The 22,023-nt window shown below is 36.4% G+C and overlaps 3 protein-coding genes across 3 annotated transcripts; all 3 read left to right on the plus strand.

Moving 5' to 3' along the window:
• Positions 1-4,564: 4,564 nt before the first annotated feature.
• LOC130726640 (uncharacterized) lies at positions 4,565-13,601 on the plus strand. The gene is made up of 11 exons (XM_057577943.1): positions 4,565-5,098; positions 5,812-5,929; positions 6,288-6,384; positions 7,886-7,992; positions 8,787-8,909; positions 9,061-9,214; positions 9,789-9,849; positions 9,941-10,311; positions 10,691-12,299; positions 12,657-13,018; positions 13,125-13,601. The coding sequence occupies exons 1-10, from the start codon at positions 4,971-4,973 to the stop codon at positions 12,910-12,912; spliced, it is 3,024 nt and encodes a 1,007-aa protein (XP_057433926.1). The 5' UTR covers positions 4,565-4,970; the 3' UTR covers positions 12,913-13,018; positions 13,125-13,601.
• Positions 13,602-13,970: 369 nt separating this feature from the next.
• On the plus strand, positions 13,971-15,559 carry LOC130726641 (uncharacterized). Its single transcript, XM_057577944.1, has 2 exons — positions 13,971-14,415; positions 14,537-15,559. Exons 1-2 carry the CDS (start codon positions 14,128-14,130, stop codon positions 15,257-15,259), a joined length of 1,011 nt encoding a protein of 336 aa, XP_057433927.1. The 5' UTR covers positions 13,971-14,127; the 3' UTR covers positions 15,260-15,559.
• A 4,561-nt stretch (positions 15,560-20,120) lies between these two features.
• On the plus strand, positions 20,121-21,987 carry LOC130726025 (glycine-rich RNA-binding protein 4, mitochondrial-like). Its single transcript, XM_057577231.1, has 4 exons — positions 20,121-20,385; positions 20,454-20,522; positions 21,451-21,557; positions 21,744-21,987. Exons 1-4 carry the CDS (start codon positions 20,259-20,261, stop codon positions 21,849-21,851), a joined length of 411 nt encoding a protein of 136 aa, XP_057433214.1. The 5' UTR covers positions 20,121-20,258; the 3' UTR covers positions 21,852-21,987.
• The last annotated feature ends 36 nt before the right edge of the window (positions 21,988-22,023 follow it).

Raw genomic sequence — 22,023 nt, forward strand, 5'->3', positions numbered from 1 at the left:
GATCTCTTGCTTCCCACACGGTTAAATCCAGTGATGTTTTCTCCAGATTTTCATCTTGCACCGTTTCACTCGGAGGTGCTTCATAATGGTGGATTTTCTGAGCAACATTCTGCTGATTCTGGGTTCACATATCCAGTTGCCTACCAGCACAACAAGCAACCTTCAATTCCACCACAACCCCCACCATATCCTCATTACCAAACCTCTTCCTACACCCAATCTGCCACACACTATTCCTACAACCCCAATCCACTTTCCCTCTCCCACGTATCACAAAACAGTACCCACTACCAACCATACCACTACACCCATCCAAACCCAAACTCTGAATATGCTTCACCTTTCCCACCCTATTACTCACACTACCCCCAACCGGTTACAGACCCTTACCCCCAGATTAACCAGTACAACCCACAACCTACTCCATATTATTACCCACACCATAACCCACATATTTCACGAGTTCAGACGCACAAGACCAAGGATAGCTCAAAACTTCCCTCATTCGATGGAGCAAACCCAAGTTCTTGGCTATTGGAGGTTGGATTATACTTTCTTCAGAATCCCTACCCATGGGAAACCCGTTTCCAACTGCTTGCTCAGTGCATGAGAGGACAAGCTTTAACATGGTTTCAGGTAATGCAAGATCAGATTGATTCATGGGAGAAATTCCGGGATGACTTCAAGTGGCAATTTATAACAAATAGTGTTGTCTACAAAACTGGAAGCAACCGATCAAAGACCTCTGCCGCACAGTCATTTACTGACCTGTTCCAATCTGCAAACGTGGTTCCAACTACAAGCACCTCTGAGAGAATCATTGAGCCGATGGTGGTTGTACAAGAGGTTATTGTCGAAGAGGAACAAGCTACTGCAAAAGCCATGTCTCAAGATGAATATAACCAGGCTTTCACATTGGAATCTGATGCTACTTCTACTGTAGTACCTAAGGTTATATCTGAAGAAATTTCACTAGAGGTACGATCTCACTTAGCATCTATTCCATGCCCAAATGCTATTATCCCTTTACCCACACTGACAGCAGTGGCAACAACCGTACCCCAACTGTTTGCTAAAATGCATGAGAGAAACCTATTTGACAAATTGCATGAGTTGGAAGATCATGAGAAACAAGTTGGCTCTACTTATGTTCTTAACTCTCTGTTATTTAAGTCCTTGACTAAATCAGGCTTGTTCATAATCTCTTTTGCTCCTGGAATTTGTACTCACACTCCTAAGCTAGCATATGGGGGCTTGACTAAATGTGTGGATGAAGATTTCATATTAAGCCACCAAGTGTTTGAGGCATTGCTTGAGAAAGAGCTTATGCAGGAAACTGTTGGGGATTCTATTGAAAAGCATGTTACTGGTCATATTGAAAAGTTGCCAATCCAATTTTTGAATTCTAGCCTTGTTGCTTGGAAAATGCTTAAATCCCTTCCTACATTCGTACTTGCTAAACCTGATCTACTAGATATTGCTCATAAGCTATTTGATCCTGGTATTTTCCACCATGTGTTTGACAACAGCTCTGAGAGGAATTATGAAGAGCAGCAGGTTAACATTGAAAAATTTCTAAGGCATTTCATCATGCCTGGGACTCCTCAACTTGATTCATTGGTCCTGGCATCTATAATTGTTGAAACTTCTCTACCGGCTTTACTTGGCTTCATTATTACTTCCTTTGATCCTGGTATTTACAATGCTGTTTTTTCTCTATCCCATGGTGACTTCTCTAAATGTATTTTTGGAGATTCAAGGTTGAGTTACCTAGGTCCTACTTTGTTGCCAACTATTGCTAAGTATTCTACAAATAAAGAACTGAAATGTGATGCCACAAATGCTCTATCCTGGTTCAGCAACTTGCTACCACAGTTTCATACTTGTGAGGAATTCAAGACAGAATTCAAATCTCATTGTTGTGCTACCAAATCTGAGTTTGTTTTTATAGAGTCAGGGGTAAATCTAATTGAGACATCCATGGTTGAGAATCATACCAGAATCAGATCTGAACACACTGTGAGTGACACTATTGATTGGTCATATGCTACTACACTGGTCATTGGACCTCATTCCAACACTGAGGTTTCATTAGAAGCATCACATCAATTCACAGCTGAGGTAATTTATGCAGTTAATATGGGATTCCAGGCAACAGCAGAGGTTGAGCCTCAAACCCCATTATCTGAAGACTTAACTTCTCAGAATCCTACTCAAGAGGTTTCTGATGGTAGTATCCCTAAAGTGAACTTTGAGACAGATTTTTACTCCACCAACCATGTCTCTAGTATCTCACACCATATGTTTGAGGAAATGCATGAGCTCATTTGTGTTACTAACTATGGCAATTCATTATATAGTTCTTATGCAAATATACCTAGCGGACTTGAGTTGCATGATTCACTCCCTGTGATATTTGACCCTAGCATCATTAACTTTGAACATTTATGCCTCATTGTTTTTCTCATGTCTCATTTTATCTTCTTTGAAGACTTGCAACCACAAATAGTGTCTGCTTACTCTTTGTCATTAAATGTGGCAGCACCTAAGCTATTCGATTGGTCTAGCTTTGCAGCACAAACCATGTGGCTTGGGCACCAGGGAATTAAATTCTTACCGTCACCGCTTGCTTCAGTGCTTCATAATGACACATATTGTTCTCTTCTTACTTGGATTCTCATCATTGCATGGCTACTCCTGTGTTCTGCTTATTTGGATTCATCCTTCCAACTCATCCTTGAGGACAAGGATGTTTTCAAGGGGATGGTAATGGTAGAGGGTTGCATCCTCAATGGACTTCTATTAGTTGGGCCAAAAATAGCTAGTTTCATTATATTGCTCTTTTATGAATATTAGTTTAATAGTTCTAGTATTTTATTATACCTTATGATCTAGAATATTCTATTTCCTAGGATGGTGCCACATGTAAGGTCACCTTTCATTCCTTAAGAGGATAGGTAGTATAAGTTGTATTGCTTCCATGGTGAAATGTTGACGAGAAATTTGGCAAAAGCCTTCATTTTATCTTCTTCTCTTAATTTTGTTTTCATTTTCTTTCTTTGATTTTGCTTGGTTGGGTTTCTCCCTACCACAAGTGTTTATCTTGAAGCTATTTAATTCCATTTTTGCCTCCACGTTGTACTAAAGTATTAACCATTACAACATTAAAGCTATATTTTTGAATAATTTTTCTATACTATTTTTTTTATTCGCCTTGATATGCGCCAAAGAACAAGTCAAGAGGGGGTCAAACACAATGAACATTTGAAACTCATCTAATTCATATCTATAAGAAAGATAAACATTTAAACATAAACATAAGATAATAACGACATATAAGTGTTTGACTAATTAAAATTGTATGTCTTAGTAAATACATCATTGTATTATTCCACATATATCAAATACTCAATAATAGTAATTAACATTGGAGTTCGTAAAAAATTATCCGTGCATCGCACGGACTAATGGGTGTATGTCTTAGTAAATACAACATTATATTGTTCACATATACTCCCTCCGTTCCTATTTAACTGTCCATTTTGAAGAAATTTTTTTGTTCATATTTAACTGTCCACTTAGCATTTCAAGAAAGCATTAAATGATGCTTTTACATATAATGCCCTTAACAGAACAATAAATGAGGAGAGATAACACACACTTTAAAGGGTAAACTAGGAAAACAATCCTCACTTTTTCTAAAAAACAAAAAAATTAATTACACCCTTAATATGTGTGCCTCCACCCAAAGTGGACAGTTAAATAAGAACAGAGGGAGTCTAAAATACTCAATAATTGTGATTAACAGTAGAATTCATAAAAAAATTATCCGTGCATCGCACGGACAAACGGGTATAATACTAGTGAAACAAGAAACAAAGAGAGGAACATGGGATAGTAACATAAAACAAAAGCAAGGACCCTTCTAAGTTATCACCAAATCATGTGGGTTCCTTCCGTCTTCAGAGAAGCAAACACGCGTACCCAATAAGTAGGCCAAACATCAGAATAATTAGAATTCTTTCCCTTCCAAATAGTCAGAATTAAATACAAACCATCATCTTCAAATAAGTTAGAAAATAATCATCCTCAATATCCATCTTCAAATAACTTTCAAATTTATTATCACTAGCACAATAACGTGAAGTTGCAGAGATTCTGCCCAGAAGTATTTCAATTGTTACGTGATTGGAGAAAATTAGGGCCACAAACTAGGAGAAGTTATGTATGGAGGTTACCATGGGTAGAATAGTATTTTTATAATTTAATTAAGTGATGAGTTTTTCTTTCCATTCTTTTCCATCCAATTTGGGGGGAGCAAATATGAAGGAAAGTAATGGAGCATGATGGGTCTTGAACCACTACTTACCACTCCCTTCCATCATATTTTAAATAAAACAAACAATGGATCACTCCCTCCTTCCCCACCACTCCACTCCACTCCACTCCACTCCACTCCACTCCATCCCCTCCCCCAATCCAAAAAAAGCCTTAGTCCCTTCATTTACTATCTTCTATTGTGTGTGTTTAGAATTGCTAGCTTTGTAAGTGCAATAAAAAAAGGTAAGTTTTGTAAAATAAAAGTTTTTGTTCTACCTCTTATCGGATCCGAACCGGGTCAAGTAAAAAACCAACGGAACCGTAACGTCTGGGAAGAAAACTGGCAGCACCATAACGACGATCTCAGACAATTCTCACTCTCCACCAGATCTCTCTCTCTCTCTCTCTCGCTCTCCGGCGCTTAACCCTCCGAAACCCTAGTTCTCACTCCAGATCAGCTTCTGACCATTCGATCCACATCCTCGCGTTCTCTCCGGCCGTTGCAGCAAGCAATCGTGGTGGTTCTTCGTCTCGGATCGTTCGGATTTTCTCGTTTCCGCCCGCGATCTCGCATTGTTGGTGGAGTTTTCAGTTGACATTTGGTACTGTTTGGAGAAAGCGGCGAGGTAGTTGCTCGGGAAGTACGAAATATGCAGCGTGCTTCCGTGACAGTTGAGGAACAGTTGTTGCTGAAAGCGATTAAGGAAGAGTGTCCATGGGAGAGCCTTCCCAAGCGAATTCAAGCTACGATTTCTTCCAGAGAGGAATGGCACAGAAGGTTAGTGTACCTAGCTTCATATGCTTTACTGAGAAGTTCACTGGAATGCTCAATTAATGAAGTTTGCACTAGAGTTAGTATGCATTTCATGACCCTTTGATGATCTGGATGTATGTGGTCTTAATTCTTATGCCCTCTTTAAGCGAAAGCGTAGTTAAGTGAAGAGGATAGGGAATCTAGTGAAGGATGCTCTGGTGTCATCATTGCAACCAAGTTTTAGCAATTTGAACTAGTTCTATATTGGGATTGGTTCTAGAGTATGCGATAAGCTTCGAAGTGGTAGGAAGTATAACTATGATTTTGAGAGGCTATAGTGTATTTAAAAAGGAAACCATAACCAACAAGGTCTAGCACAATTGGTAGATCGCTCGGCTCCTTAAGCATCTAGTTCAGGGGGTGTATGGAGAAGGGTTTGTTTGGAGAGGCCTACCCACTTAATGTGATCTTCCAGCCTCAAGGGGATTAGTCTCATACTCTCATAGCTGCCGGCTGTGGGGAAACCTTGGGAAACCATCATATATCCCTACAAAAAATAACTTCTCCGAGCTGATTCTGATATAGAATGTATTTTTTGTTTTCATTTAGTAGATTTTCACAATGTGCTATGTTCCCACTTATGTCACGGCAAATGTGTCAATGCGTTAAATATTTGTTTTTTAATACATCCTCTTTTGATGCTAATTCTTTTTCTTGGCCATGGAAATTTCGTGCAGGGTAATTGAATGCTGCATTAAGAAGAGACTCCAATGGAATAATTGTTTTGCGCGTAAAATTTGTAAAGAAAGCGAATATTATGAAGATATGATGCGTTACTTGCGGAAGAATCTTGCTGTATGTACTGCTCAGAATGCTGTGTGGCTCTTCTTTTCTGAAATTGTCTATCAAATACATTATTACATTATTTAACGGTAGAAAGTTTTAATTCTTTAAAAAGGAAATTGCAATATTGTAATTAAATACTGGACTTTGTTTCTATTTTGTAGTAGGAGCAGTTTTGATAATAAATAAAATAATCTAACCATATTAACTTGTTGATGAAAAAAATAATATTATCATCTACATACCTAGATTAATGAATGCCCGATGTAACTACTACAGGACTGCTTCCTTGATGTTGGGGAGTAACCTCATCTTTTGCTTTTTTTGCAAGATAATCTGTATTTAATGTGCTTATTTATTTTACTTGCAGCTATTTCCTTATCATCTGGCGGAGTATGTTTGCCGTGTGATGAGGGTATCGCCTTTCAGATATTATTGTGATATGATTTTTGAAGTAATGAAGAATGGTAAGTTGTCACTTGCTTTTGCATTCTCCATGTCCTAATTTCTCCATGATGGTCCTGAAATTTTTTGCTGTCTGTAACTTTCAAATTTCAACAGCTTGATTTCTCCGTGTAACATCATTCCATCCTAACCAGGTTGTTGATTACAGGATGCATACCGTCTGTATAAATATTTCTGACTTTGGTTTCATCTTGTAACTTGAATGGCTGGGAAATTAAGAGTTGGACATTTATTTTGTTGTTAATTGAAAACTGTTCTCATAATACAGATTGATAGTGTGAGTGTGAGACATAGCTAGTAAAATGTTGACTACAGACTCCTCTGTAGGATAGAATTATATCCATAAGCACTTGAAAAGTGAGGAAATTAATTTTTGAAATGGTAAATCTCTTTTTCTCCCTGGTCGTATGTGGTGCTTCATAGACTAAATTGAGTGTGCATACTTGCATTACGGTGGATATATATGGATAAACATTGGTGGATGCACCCTTACCTTACAAACATTGGTGGATGCTGGATGCACCCTTACGTTACAAACTGTAAGAAGCTGGCGAATGTTGGAACTTTTGAGAGCATGTAAGTGCTCTGATGGGTACTAGTCAATCTGGACACACTGGAGCTGATGCCAGTGGCAGACTGGCAGTAAGGTAGGCACACTGATGCGAGAGATGATACATGGATAGGTGTGAATGTGTGATGAAGAGATAGAAATGTGTTGGAGGAAGGACATTGCAAGAGAGATGACGAATTGGAATCACAAAAATAATCATGGATTTAAAGTGGTGCTTCAGATTTTAGGTAGCAGTGGAGTAATGATTGGATTAATCACGGAGCATGGTACTACTGAGACGTTATCTTGAAATTATATGGTTTTTTAAGCTACAGAAGAAGGAAATGAGAAAATAGAGACTGAAGAAATTGAAATTCATATTGATTTGGTGTTATATGGGGTGATATGAAATATTAAGCACTGATATTAATTTATGCTAATACTTGGATACCTAATTAAATTGGGAACAAATCATGAGATATAATGAAACATGAAACCACTGATAAGAGATAATCTGATATACACTTTCTGATACGATAATAATATTATGTGAAATATTCTTGATATTCTACCAGCTTATGCCATTAGGTTTTTTCTTAATTTACACAGTTGTGGTAATCTAGAGGATGATATTCCCATTATTTGTTTTAACTTCAATTGGCATCATTAGGCGTGATTCATGATAGGCCATGATTGCATCCTTTGATCCATGTAGCCGATCCCATCAAGTAGAAAAATGCTTTGACTGTTGTTGTTTGGTGTAATTTTTAATTGTTGCATTTACATCATATAGATGCTTAGTCTATAGGAATATTTTACTGATAAAAGAACTCCATCTTGTGCGTGTAAATGTCCTCTTGTGTGCTTTAAGGTTGATTTATATGTAGACTGATAAACGTTTGCTTGCTAATAAGCTGCCCTTACAATTTCCTGCTTAATATAATTATTTGCAGAGCAACCTTATGACAGCATCCCAAACTTTAGTGCAGCAGATGCTTTAAGACTTACAGGAATTGGTAGAAATGAATTTATTGATATAATGAACAAGTGCAGATCTAAGGTACTGATTAGATTTTCTTGTATAGTTTAAAATAATTTATATTTGATACTTAAATTTCATGTATAAGCATAATATTATGTGCATATCTTTGTTTGTTTAATTACCTGTTGCAATCATAGTACCAATATTACCCTATAATAAGCAGACAAGGCACTGATTCTAGAATTGTCAAGCTAAGTGTGTCTTAATGACTATCCTCTTCATTTGATACTTCTCAAAATGGCTGTTATGATAAAAAAAAAAGCTGTCAATAAGTTTGAAGGCTATGTAACACTGACAATCATCAAATTTCTATGACATTACTTAGGAAGTTTCGTCTATAACTTTCTTTAATTTGTTGTTTAATTGCAAACCTCGACAGTTAGGAAAGTAGTAAAGGGAAAAGATGAAACTGATTAAGAGATTTTTTTAGGAAAGAGTAATAGCCTTGTAGGAGAAATCTTGACTGCAATCATGTGCCTCTGACCACCAAACTTTCATTTTGTTCCTCATTAATTTAAATTTTGTTTCACTGACTTTGCTTCCCCTTGTCTTGAACTGGATAATGATTCTTATCGAATATCATTAACCTCCTCATGTTTGACACTCGCTGTATATATATTATTTGGCTTTTGATTCAAATTTAATGGAATATTTATTATCAAGGGATATGATTGTATTTTTCCGTATGTGTGGCTGTGTGCACATCTGCTGATAGCAATTAAGCCACAAACAATTTCTCTGTTATTTTCAACTGACTTTATAGTTTATATCATTCTTTTCTCACCCTTCATTTCTTATCTTGGAGTATTCAGAAAATCATGTGGAAAATAAACAAATCAATTGCAAAAGAACTTTTACCTACACAGCCTGTGGATTTTTCTATTGAACCTTGGTGGGGAGTTTGTCTTGTGAACTTCACTTTGGAAGAATTTAAGGTGAGGTTTGTATTTCAACGTTATTAAATGGAGAAGGGTTCACTTCTACCAATGCTGTTCATTGTCTTATTTGCTAATGAGAAGTAATTTTGGTATGCCCTTGTCTAATAATTTTTGTTGATATTTCTTTTCTTGTTTTCTGCATCTATAGAAACTCTCAGAAGAGGAAATGGCCACAATAGACAAAGTGTGTAAGGAAGAAGCAAATTCTTTTATCCTGTTTGATCCTGACGTTGTAAAGGGTCTCTTTAAACGTGGATTGATTTACTTTGATGTTCCTGTATATCCAGAAGATCGGTTTAAAGGTGTGCTTATGTGTTAGAGTCTTGTTCTATATTTTTGTCCTGCTAGATTTAATGTTCCAAATATCATTGAGGCATGGTTTCTTAGCATTTAAGTTCAAAGTTTCATATCCATAGTGCATTATAATCTGAAGGCTTGCCTTGGGGTAATGGGTTACAAAGTAGAGTTTTTTATCAATTCAGCTTGGTCTGTTTTCAGGCATCTGTATTCTCACTGACCCAGCTGATCATGCTGGTTCCCCTGAAGTTGACTTGAAACTAAACAGTTTTGTTTATTGTTTAACAACTGAACAAAACCAAACATAATTGGACGTTGGTTTTTAGTTGATTGGTTTCAATATGGTTGAATATTTTGCTTCAGAATCAGTTTTGTACACCAGTAGATCATCCATTTGTAAGTGAAATGTCTAATAATAAGTAACTGACAATACTCCCATAGTCCCATTAATCACTAGATGCTGTATGTCTTACATGATTTTTGGGATTTCTTTCCAACAGAATTATATGTACTGCATTCATTTTGAAAGCTCCGTCTGTTTAATTGACTTAAGTAATTGTTATGAATATTGTGATTCAGTTTCAAGGCTTGAAGGTTTTGTTTCTAACAGGGAGCAGTCTTATGAAGATCCTATTGAAGAGTAATGCATTTCTTTCATTTTGTTCCCATCCTATTTTTCTAATGTCGTTTTTACAAACTGTGACTAAGTTACATTGTATCTTCTCTTCCAGGTTATTATATGCAGTTTTTGTTGTTTCAAATGAAAATACATCTGTTGCTGAATTGGCAACAACCCTTCAGGCTGACTTGTCACAACTGCAGGCTGCTGCTTCTTTTGTTTGTCGATTGGGATGGGCAACAAAAGTCATTGATCCATCATCTATTCTTCAAGACACAAACATTCCGGGGTCTCCTAGAAGTGCAGTCAGTGATGAAGATGCTTCTCTTGCCAGTCATGGTTTTGACAATACACTTATCGATAATGATACCAGTCACGGGGATTCTTCAGGGAACTGCGGTCCTCGTTCTGCCTATACTCGTGTTGCATTCATAGTTGATGCTAATATCACATCATATCTTATGATGGGTTCTGTTTCACCAGGTATATACCTTTCACTTCCCCACTTCCTGAAGCTTAAATTCATCTGCCATAGTTTTTTGAAATATGTTCTCAATGTTGTTGTAAATTCTATTATACTGATATAAATGGCCAGAAGAAACCAATTTGTTTTGTCTTGAAGCTTGCGAAGAGGATCAAATTGAGCCAAAACATGACATCCAAGCATATGGGATTACAATTGTTTGGTTTTTGATTAATAAATCCTTGTGTGTTTTATTTATATGGCAAATCAGTAAAATTATTCTTTTTGCCTATTCATTCAGAGTTCGTTTGTCTTCTGCCATGCGTGCCTGAGAATTGGTTTGTATGACTATATGTGATTAGTCTGACCAAAATCATTCTTCCTGCTGAACTCTTTCAGGCCTGAAATCTCATGCTGTTACACTCTATGAAGCGGGTAAATTGGGTCATGCCAGCATTTCTGATCTTTGCAATGATCTTAGCACTCTGGAAGGTGCAAAATTTGAGGGTGAATTGCAGGAATTTGCAAATCATGCATTTAGCCTGCGTTGTGTATTAGAATGTTTACAATCAGGTGGAGTTGCTTCTGATGTAAAAGTGGAGGAAGGTTTTGATAAGATGGATATGGCTATTTCAAGCAATGATGAATCAGGTTCTCTAATAGCTGAAATCACTTTGGCTGACAGCTCAGGAGACTCTGGTATTCCAGAAGGTGGGATGAATGATGACGATTTAGTAAGTTTAGATTTAGAGAAGCCTGCAGTGGCCTCTGTTTCCTCTGAAGCTGATTCTAGTAATAAAACATGTTCTATTACTTTGGAAGGTGTTGACAACAGTCACATACAGGAAGCCAGCAAAGACGAAAGTCTCCAGAATGATGAGAAAATACTGGTTGAAGGGTCAGATGTTGGAGCAGAAATGCTGAAGAGAAAAAAGAAATACCGCGTAGATATTCTTCGCTGCGAAAGCTTGGCTTCTCTTGCACCGGCAACCCTTGACCGTTTGTTTCTTCGTGACTATGACGTAGTTGTGTCCATAGTGCCTCTTCCTCATTCATCAGTTCTTCCTGGACCCACAGGTCCAGTTCATTTTGGTCCCCCCTCTTATTCTTTCATGTCTCCTTGGATGAAATTGGTATTATATTCAACTGTAGCTAATGGGCCTCTATCAGTTGTTCTGATGAAAGGACAGTGTTTGCGCTTACTTCCTGCTCCATTGGCTGGTTGTGAGAAAGCTCTCATATGGTCTTGGGATGGTTCCACAGTAGGAGGGTTGGGAGGGAAGCTTGAAGGAAATTTAGTGAAGGGAAGTATACTCCTGCATTGCTTAAATTCACTTCTTAAACATTCAGCTGTCCTGGTGCAGCCTCTCAGTAAGTTTGATCTTGATGAGTCTGGAAAATTGATTACAATGGATATCCCTCTGCCCTTAAAGAACTCTGATGGCTCAGTTACTCCTGTTGGAAAAGAGTTAGGAATATGTGAAGAGGAAAGTTCAACGCTGAAGTTTCTCTTGAATGATCTGGCAAACAAAATGGAACTGTGGACTGTTGGATATATTCGCTTAGTTAGATTATTTAATGGAAGAGAATCAGACCAGTTCTCACCTGAAGAGAAATATGATTGGGTTCCATTGAGTGTTGAATTTGGGATGCCGCTATTCAGTCCAAAGCTGTGTAATAATATATGTAGAAGGGTGGTTTCATCAGAATTGCTCCAATCTGACTCATTTGGTGAACACCATTGTGCAATGCAAAGCTTAAGGAAAAAATTGCGTGACATTTGTGCTGAGTACCAAGCAACAGGTCCTGCTGCAAAGATACTTTACCAGAAGGAGCAAGCTAAGGAATCCTCAAAACAACTTCTGAACTACGCTAGTGGAAGATGGAATCCACTTATAGACCCTTCTTCTCCCATTTCAGGGGCATCAAGTGAGCATCAAAGGTTAAAACTTGCAAACCGACAACGTTGCCGGACTGAAGTTTTAAGCTTTGACGGCAGCATTCTTAGGTTCGTAAACTTCTATCCCTTCAACTGTTGATGATTGCTGATGTCTTATCAGAGAAATGAATGAATTCTTTGAGCATTGTCTCGGCAAGCATAAAATTGATTACTTTGGGCTAAATAATCACCCACCTTCTTCTATAATCTGATCCAATGATGAAAACCCATTTTCTGATACATTCTAAATCTAGTGGAGGGTGAAATTAGCAATTGCATACTGCATTGTGTGGTGAAGCTAAAAGTTAGATTTTGCAGCGACTGCTCTTATTTGATTAGGAACATTGTGTAGCTCCTTACATATGTTCATTATTCGGAATTTTGGTTTCTAGTCATTCCAATTACGCTTTTGAATGATGCATGCAGGTCTTATGCCTTAAGTCCGGTTTATGAAGCTGCCACGAGGCCTATTGAAGAAGCCTCTCCACCAGCCAGCACGATAAAAGCTGAACCAGATGAAAATGATAGTAAAGAAGTAATTCTTCCCGGAGTAAATATTATTTTTGATGGTTCTGAGTTGCATCCGTTTGACATTGGTGCCTGCATCCAGGCACGCCAACCTATTTCCTTAATAGCTGAGGCAGCAGCTGCTTCAGCACCACTCTATGCTATCCATCCATGAATGGATATACTAATGAGTCATGCGCCAATGTTATTATTGCTACTGTCTGGTTTGTTTTCATCTTCAGGGTTGTTGGTTGCACTCCAAGTCGGGCTCAAGATTGAAGGTTAGTTTTATCTTGTTGTCGCCTTATCAGTTATCACTACAATCCTATATGCTTTTGTTAGTCTCCTGCATTAAACTAGACTCCACAATTCTGTTTATAAATGCAGGTTGCAGATGTTTTGGGTTTCGCTTGATCCAGAAATTCAGTGTCTTGTTGAAAGGCATAATTATCATTAAACAATTCGATGGATATACGACAGGATATACCTTGCTCCTGTCATATTCCTGCAGCAAAACGGACACTCAAGCCATTCATGATTAAAAGATTAGAGGAAAATATTGCTGTTTGGCAAATCATTATCGCATCCGATCTTTAAAGATGTGAATTCATTGTCTTCTGCTGAGATGCTTCCTCATTTATTACTAATTTGTTGTTATCATTGTGTAAATTAGTCCACCCATATTATCTGGGTTTCATTACATCATATCACACACTTCACATAAATATATTACACATATCTTTCTTATAAAGGTATCTTTCTTTTTTCTTTTTCCGATCGATCTCGTCCTTCTTATATGTAATATGATCTCCTATCATATGAGATTATCATGTTATATTTGTATCTCTTTTTAAAAGCTTTGAACTGAGATGTTTATAAATTTAAATTATCATCAAATTAATACTAGAATAAGTGGATTAATTTTTAAAAACTTTCTAAAGAGGCTTAATAACATATTTCTCCTTGTTTTCAAAAGGAGTGTGCTAGGAAGAAATTATATGTTCGATATGTGTGGATGAAATGATAATAGAACAAACAAGTCACTTCACCTTTGAATAAGTCCAAAGGGCATAAAAAAAATCCAGAGTTGAACAAACAAGTCACTTCACCTTTGAACAAACAAGTCACTTCACCTTTGAATAAGTCCAAAGAACATTACTCACTGACAATGCAGAACGAATTGAATCTATGCTCACCGATCCTATAAACGCCACACTCATATAAATTTGCAAAAGTAAAAGCATAGTTGCTCATAGCATGACACAAGTGATCCCTCGCACAACATACACTGACATCTTAAACTGCAGTCTACAATCACAATTGCAGCAACATCAAAGTTTTTGCAGTGTCCACAACTACACAACCTAAAAAACCTTAGATTATTCATCACATGGGAAACAGTCCTCCTTACGTTGTCCAACTGGGAAATTTCGCTTCCATCAACATCTTAGAAGGGCAGGCAAACGGTGAACACTATGAGATGCGGAGCGTGTCATTCCGTGCTGATGAGAGAATTGCAGAAGTTTCAATCAAGGTCCTCAAAGGACCAGACAAGAGACCCAACGGCAAGTTCCTCATCTCAATCACAGACAGTGACAAAGCAAATGTTATATCCTTCCGCTTCTGGCCTTACAGGTTTGAAATGATGGTGGAAAAAGAAGAAGGAAATCATGTCAAGGTGATGTTAGAAAAATAAAAAATAAAAAATATACAAAGTTACTCAGAAAATTTCATGTTTGTAATTATGCATTCATGCTACTTTTAATTTCTAATTGTTACTAATTTTATTTCTACCATAGGTGAATTACGCCAAGACAAAAGTTGTTCATGATAAGGACTACATGATATGGCTAACAACACTTGCTAGGGTAGGAATCACGTTTCCGCGTCTAAATATCTACGAGAAGGATGCTACCAAGAATAGGAAGATGACAACCACCCCAGACGGTGGCATTATTGAGACGGCCCTCAACCCTTATAGGGTCGTGGGCCGTGACAGGCAAAAGGGTCTGGTGGTGATCGAGTGGAAGAAGAAGGTGTGGAATCAGAACCCATACGAGGTTGTTGTTTCACACTACTTTGCAAGCTTGCAAGGAAACAATACCGGATTCTCCGTGGTGGCGAGGATTCGAGGGGAAGATGGACCTGGAGCTTTGAAACTGGAGGGACCGGTTTTTCACCCCGCCACTGCGTTGTTTGAGATGTTTGATAATGTTTTGAGAAGTGGAAGCTGGACGCCAAACGCGTGCCCTCACTGTGCTGCTTGTAACAACAACAATGCTGCTACCAAACAAAGTGAAGTTACAACAATGTCACCGAATAATGGTGAAAGTAGCAAGAGAAACCAACAAGTGTTTCCTCCAAATCAAAGTCAAGTTACCATTTCACCTAATGGTGAAAGCAGAAAGCAAGACCAACAAGTGTTTCCTCCCAATCAAAGCCCAGTTATCACCATGTCGCAACCCAGAAATGGTGAAAAAACCAGGCCAAACCAACAATGGTTTAGTAGCCTTCTTGAATGATTAATATAATAACCATACCTTAATGAACAACATGGTCCTTGGACGTATAATAAATAAAGCATGTTATAGATCGAAGTTATGCATGCAGTTTTATTAGCTTAGTGCTGTTGTCCTGTAGAAAAGAGAACTTAGGTTTGCTTCCCTGTTTGCAATAATTACAGCAACCAATGAAATGGTGATCTTAATTGACTTTGTTAATTAAGTACACTACCAAATAGGTAGTTTACGGGTACATCGTTTGTAACATGTAAGTATTAATTGATATGTAACTATATGTAGTAAGATTTGTAGCTTGGTTTTGTCTAGGGTCCCTATATGAAAAATGATATCACGCAAATTACCTATGCATTATGGCTAAAATTAGCTAGTAGATAGCAAAACAAACTGTCTAAATTAATGGCGTATCAGGAATTTACTTTAACACTGGTTAAATCCTTAGCAAATTTTTGTTTTGCAGTTCGATAAAATTATGTTTTTTTTTGTTACACGATAAAATTATGTTTAATAGAACTCAGTTAAAAATAATTAAGTTTGATAAAAAGAAATTTAAAAGAATGAGTTTGTATTTGACAGTGATGTGTAAAAGTAAAATTTAAAAAATTAATGTTGTTCGGATAAAATTAAATAAAATCCGATCTCTTTTAGACTTTTATAAAGATAAATTTACTAAAATACAATTAACTAAAAATAGTCTTTGAAAACTAATATGTAAACATGTGTAAAATAGTAAAAAATACATAAAACATGTATAGCGAGAGTTTTCGACCACCACTAAATGCATGTGTTTAGGAATGCAAACTTTTTGAGAGTTAAATTATGTTTTATTTAGCATTTAACGGATGTTAAAAACCGCTACTAAACACATATGTCTAGTGTCATACATTACTAAAAATTATCATTTTTTATTTCCACATTTGTGAAACGAATTATCCTTCAAAAGTCCTTTCATGATCGAATAAGTTAAAGTGGGTATCACTATCAACTATCAAATCATGTATGCATAATGAATTTTGAATTGAACATAAGGAATAAACAATGGCAACAAGAGAACTAATTCAATCGGAAAAGGATAATAATAAGAACCGAAGGCTTATATTCGAAATATGTTGAATAAATAGTAAAGAAATGAGTAATGTTTTCACTGGTGTGTGAAAAAAAAATTGCAGGAAATGATTTTGGGGATGGTTTGTGACACCTACATCCTAATGCTGCAATTTTTTTCGCTGAATATCTAATGAGTGTTGCCTACTGTGCTAGGGTCTTACTTATTTGAATATAGGCTCATCGGAATTTATTGAAGTTTATTTATTAAAAAATGTACTAAATAAACTCTTAAAAGTGCTATTTATTTATATCCAAACGGGTAAGTACCTCTATTCCAAAGAAATAGGTTCTCTCAATTCCAAATAGAGGTTAACAATCAGGTACAATTCCAAATTGTAGATTACTTTCCAATAATTGTTGTAAGTCAAAGTTTTTTTTTCCTTACTTTTCATGATGTTCTGATTTTAAATTGATCTTTTATATACACTACTTTCTTTAATTAGAAATATAGTATAACATAAATTTGCTGTTTTTTTTTTGACATTATAAATTTGCTGTTGAAATGTATTAAAAATGGATAATGTACCAGCAAGTATATATGGATTATATGCCATATGTTTGGAAAGAAGAATCATCTTTCAATGTATGCACATTGCAATTTGCGAAGTCTGAGATGAAGATAAGGAGCTCAAAAGGGACATAACTAGGTTAGACTAATCAATAAAAAAATGCATCCACAATCTTAAGGAATAAAAATTGGCTTAGCATATCTACTCTAGTAGAGATAGCTGCCCCCCATATAAGAGAAAAGTACATCTTTACTCATTTAATTAATACATTTTTCATTTTAATTTATACGATAAGTAACGAAGTTCTTCAACTGCAAGAGTCTATATATCCATCTTCCTATCTAACCAAAAAAGTCCTTATCCAATTATTCCAATTATTGGCAATAAAAATTCATTATTAATTTTACCTATTAAACATTTAAAGTGATGATCATAAACATACAATTTTCGAAGAATCTTATTAGAAAATGCATGTAACCATCAATCAAATTCATTTGAAGATGGATATTTTTAAGATATATTCTTTATATGTGGAAGCCATCTTCAAAGAATGGATTCTTACCAATCATCCCCAACTCACAGTAAGTAAATAGTTTAACTCTTTTAATTTATGATATTTCAATATTTAAATGGTGGGGTGTCTAAATGACTCATGATAAAGTTTTGGTTAAATAACCCATCATCCAATCACATTGGAGATAAATGAGTTGAAATTTCTATATTTTATTTATTAATTTATTTCCAACTCATTTATCTCCAATATGATTGGATGGTGAGTTATTTAACCCAAACCTTATCATGAGTCATTTAGACAACCCCTTAAATGGTATGTATGGAGAATGATTTGTTAGAAGAGTTATAACTCATAAGCATTTAAGATGATGTATGAGGCTTAAGAGTTAGTATCATTATCTTATAGCAACTGGATGTGAGAGCAGGCAGGTTAAGAGTGGTGGGGGCATTTGCCCCCACTTGATTTTAAAAAATATAGTAAGGGCATATTAGAGTATTAATATAATAAGTGTTATTATGTTACCATATTGTAGAAAATGCCCCCACTGAGTAGAAAATGTCCCATAATATGATGTATTTACAAACTTTTCATATTAATATTCTATATTTTTTATGTTACTAATTTATGTGTGTATATTGCCCCCACAATAATAAATTTCTTGATCTGTCACTGTCACTGTCACTGTGTGAGAATACCTTAGAAAATGTTCTTTCACTTCCAAAGCATTAACACCATCCATTTTCTGATAATCACTAGTCAAACTCAATTTCCTAAAGATATTCTGATTTTAGTGGGTGAAAGTGAAATATGCAAAAAGATTATGCCAAAACAGAATTTTCCTTCCAAATATGCTTATTGAACACCAAATTCTCTTGGTAGCGTGAGAAGACCGCCACCATTATCCCATGAAGATGCAACATGAACAGAGAAACAGGGCCCATCACTCTATCCACATAAATTCTCAGAACCAGAAACAAAAATCACAAGAAACATTGAAACTCAACAAGGAAAACCAACATGGGAAATACACCTAGTGGCTCTTCCACAATCCAACTGGGAAAATCTGCATCCATGGCAGTGAGCAGAAGCCATGGCAATGGCTACTTCGGAGCAGAGTCCTACAACCATGAAGAAATGAGTGCAACCTTCCATGTAGATGACAGAACCACCACATCATCAATCAGGAAATTCAAGAAACCAAGCAGCAACCGCGTCGAGAGGTTCGTGATCACGATCACAGACAGTGATCAAAAGGTCAAATCATGGCGGGTTTGGCCTTACAGATTCGAAATGGTGGTAGAAACCACACAACAAAACCAATACCTGAATGTGAGTCATGCAAAAACAGGAGTGATCCAAGATGTTGATGTTTTATGGGTCCTTGTAGCGGCATGGTACAAGGGTGGTGTTTCAAATCCTTTGAATTTGTACGACAAGAATGCTCTCAACAATCCAATGAAAATGGTTGCTGCAGATGGTAGTGTCACTTTCACTTACCTTAACTTCTACAGGGTTCAAGGTAATGACAAACAAAAGGGTCTTGTGGTGATTGAGGTGAAGAAGATGAGAATGGAAGAGAGTCCATTCGAAGTGATTGTGTCACACTATTTTGCAAGTTTAGGAAAAACAAAAGCTGGGTTCTCTGTGGTGGCGAAAATGCGAGGGGGTGATGGAGATTGTTTGAAATTGGAGGGACCAATTCTTCACCCTGCTACTGATTTATTTGAGATGTTTGATAAAGTTTCAAAAAATGGGCATTGGACACCAAACTTGTGTCCTCATTGTGCTAAAGCTAGTAATTATAACAGTAATAGCAATCAAGGTAGTGTTGGAGGAGCCACCAATGGAAGGAGCATGAGGATTCAGAACAAGCCTAAGGGTGGTGGTGGTGGTGGATTAGAATCTCTGTTTCCAGGGAAAGTTCAGATGCCAGAGTCTGAGAGTGAAGATAGTGATGATGGAGATGATGATTCGGAAGCTACAACAAGCAAAGGTGAGCCCAGCAAACAACATCGGAAGCGGGTCACTGTTGTGAAGAAAAACCTTGGAATTATAGTATATCAATAGGTTTTAGCAAGTAGCATGATTTTCTATTACATATTTGATATCAATGTAAGTGAAATATTATTAATAAAAATGTTTGTTAGATCTTATGATAATGCTAACATTTATCTAGACAAATGTTCTCATAGCGCATAGCGAATGCAATCAAAACTTATTTGTGTACATTAAAATAGGGTGACATTCACCGTACACTTATAATTTGTGACAGTTTCTGACCACCATAAAAGAAATTTTAAAATTTATGGAGAAAAATCGCTGCAAATTGCATGTGTATTATTATTACATGAATCAGAGCTACATGCAATAATCCTAAATTTGTCTCTGTTTTTTGAAATAAAAAATAATCCATACAACTTGAAATACACATCGCTTAATGAGAGTAGAAACTTAATGGAATATATGAGTAGAAGAGGGAAAATATGAAATATAATATATGATGGGGTTGAAAAAAAAAGTAAGAAAGGAAGAGAGTGATAGTTTGAACATATCTAACTTGGAATTTATCTTCTCACTTTAGAATGTAAAGTAAGTCATTACATCATTAATAGTGATCATCTAATCCAAAAAGTCAATGAACATAACTCAATCATTGGTGTGATGATCAATGTTACCCCATAACTCACTTTAGAGAAGTTGGACCCCAAAACCATTTTGAAGTGAAAGGGTTAAATTGGAATCAAAACCTAATTGAAAAAGGACCTAAAGAGTAAATTCACCTTGTCACTAATCTAATAGGAGTAACATATGTTGACTATCATTTTTTTGTTGTTGATTGTTGAGTGTTGACTCACATTGGAGGATCATCAATATGAACAAAAAGCCTCTCACGTTTCTTGCCACAACCATTTCGGCCAAGTTCAACGTTCCTCCTCGATTCTACTGTTCTCCAACCTCGCCTCCCTCTTCTCCTTCGTCCAACAAGCTCTTTGTCGGAGGTACCTCACTCTCTTTCTTCCTCGCCTGTTATGCTCAATCTCCATTGTTAACACTGACATTGTTTCAGGGCTGTCATGGTCAGTTGACGAGAAGTCCCTCCAAGACGCTTTCTCTTCGTTCGGACAAGTCACTGAAGGTAATGTGACTCTGAATAGCTTTCTGGGTCTTTGTTCTCTTGCCCATTTTCGCAAGTTTCTGATATGCTGCTATGTGTTCGACGTTATGTCTCAATGAGTTGTTTTTGAGAAATTGGAACCAATGAATATGTGTAGAACAGTAGAAGTGTCATTTTGGAAGGATATCTATCTATCTTGTAGAAATGTTGCTTTGATGGCAGTGTTTTTATTGAAACCTGCAAGGGAGTCCTAACTCACTATGAAAGTAGTTAGTTGAAATTTTATCTTAGGTGAAAATTTGGTTGGAGTTATTCCAGAAATGGATAAACTAGATTACTAGAAACTTATTATTGTCTGAATGAATTATGCAAAGTAAAATATGTTACAGAATAATGAAGCAAGAAAGCTTAACACCCTCCTATAGAGGATTAGTTTCATATTATGTTTGAAGTGCATTTTAATAGTTTATCTGAAGGATGTTTTCTCACTTCCAAATCCAATGGTGTTGTTGAGCTATCTCAACAAATGGTGGAAGTAAGGAATTAACATATAAATAGCAGTAGATCAAAATTACTGGTATAAGAGGATATTATAGCTGTTGTAAATATTTATTATTAAAAGAAATATTAAGTTCTTGCTCTACCTTGGGTATGTTGCAAGTTCTGGCATCTTCTGTGCTTTGGATGCTTGTAATAAAAGAAAATATCTATCCAGTTCAGTATTGTTTAATCCATACACATCTGACAATTCCACCGTATAACTCTTGCTATGTTTGGGCATTGCATATGGTCTATAAATGATGAGCTTGTAGTTGCCATTAAGTTATTTTGTAAACTCATGGAACACCCTTTTCATGGGTTCACGTTCATTCAAGGTACAAACAATTATGTTTGATTCAGCTATTGTCTCAACCATATGGTCTAAATCAATGGGGTCCTTTTCTTGTAGTGAGGATCGTGTATGATAAAGACAGTGGAAGGTCTAGAGGCTTTGGATTTGTCATCTTTTCAGCTGAAGATGATGCCAAATCTGCAAAGGATTCAATGAATGGAAAGGTCAGATGTTATGAATATCAAGTATGTATGTTTGGATACATAATGAAAAATCACAGTGGATTCCTTTACCTTTTGAGGCTGTTCACCGTGATTTTGGCTTCACGGTGGTTTTTTCGTCTTGTATTCAAACATGCACTACATCATTGCCTATTTATGTTCCTTCTTATGGTGATGTTTTCTCTGCAGGCATTGTTAGGTAGACCATTGAGGATTAGTTTTGCTCTCGAGAAGGCCCGTGGTGTACCTATTGTAGTTCCCAGATTTTCAAATATTGGAAATTTAAACAAGCACTAGTTCAATTTGGCTTATGAAATTTGTTAGTGACTCTAAATCATACTTGAAATTTATGTGAGTAAAGTGAAAGTGTATTGAGCCTAGAATTTGTATTCTAACTTCTAAGTTAAGAGTATTTTAATAATTTTACCCCAAACACTGATGCTTTCATTTAAAATTTAACCCACTTTCA

The sequence above is a fragment of the Lotus japonicus genome, chromosome 6 (genome assembly GCF_012489685.1).
Source record: "Lotus japonicus ecotype B-129 chromosome 6, LjGifu_v1.2".
In the NCBI taxonomy this organism is placed as follows: Eukaryota; Viridiplantae; Streptophyta; class Magnoliopsida; order Fabales; family Fabaceae; genus Lotus; species Lotus japonicus.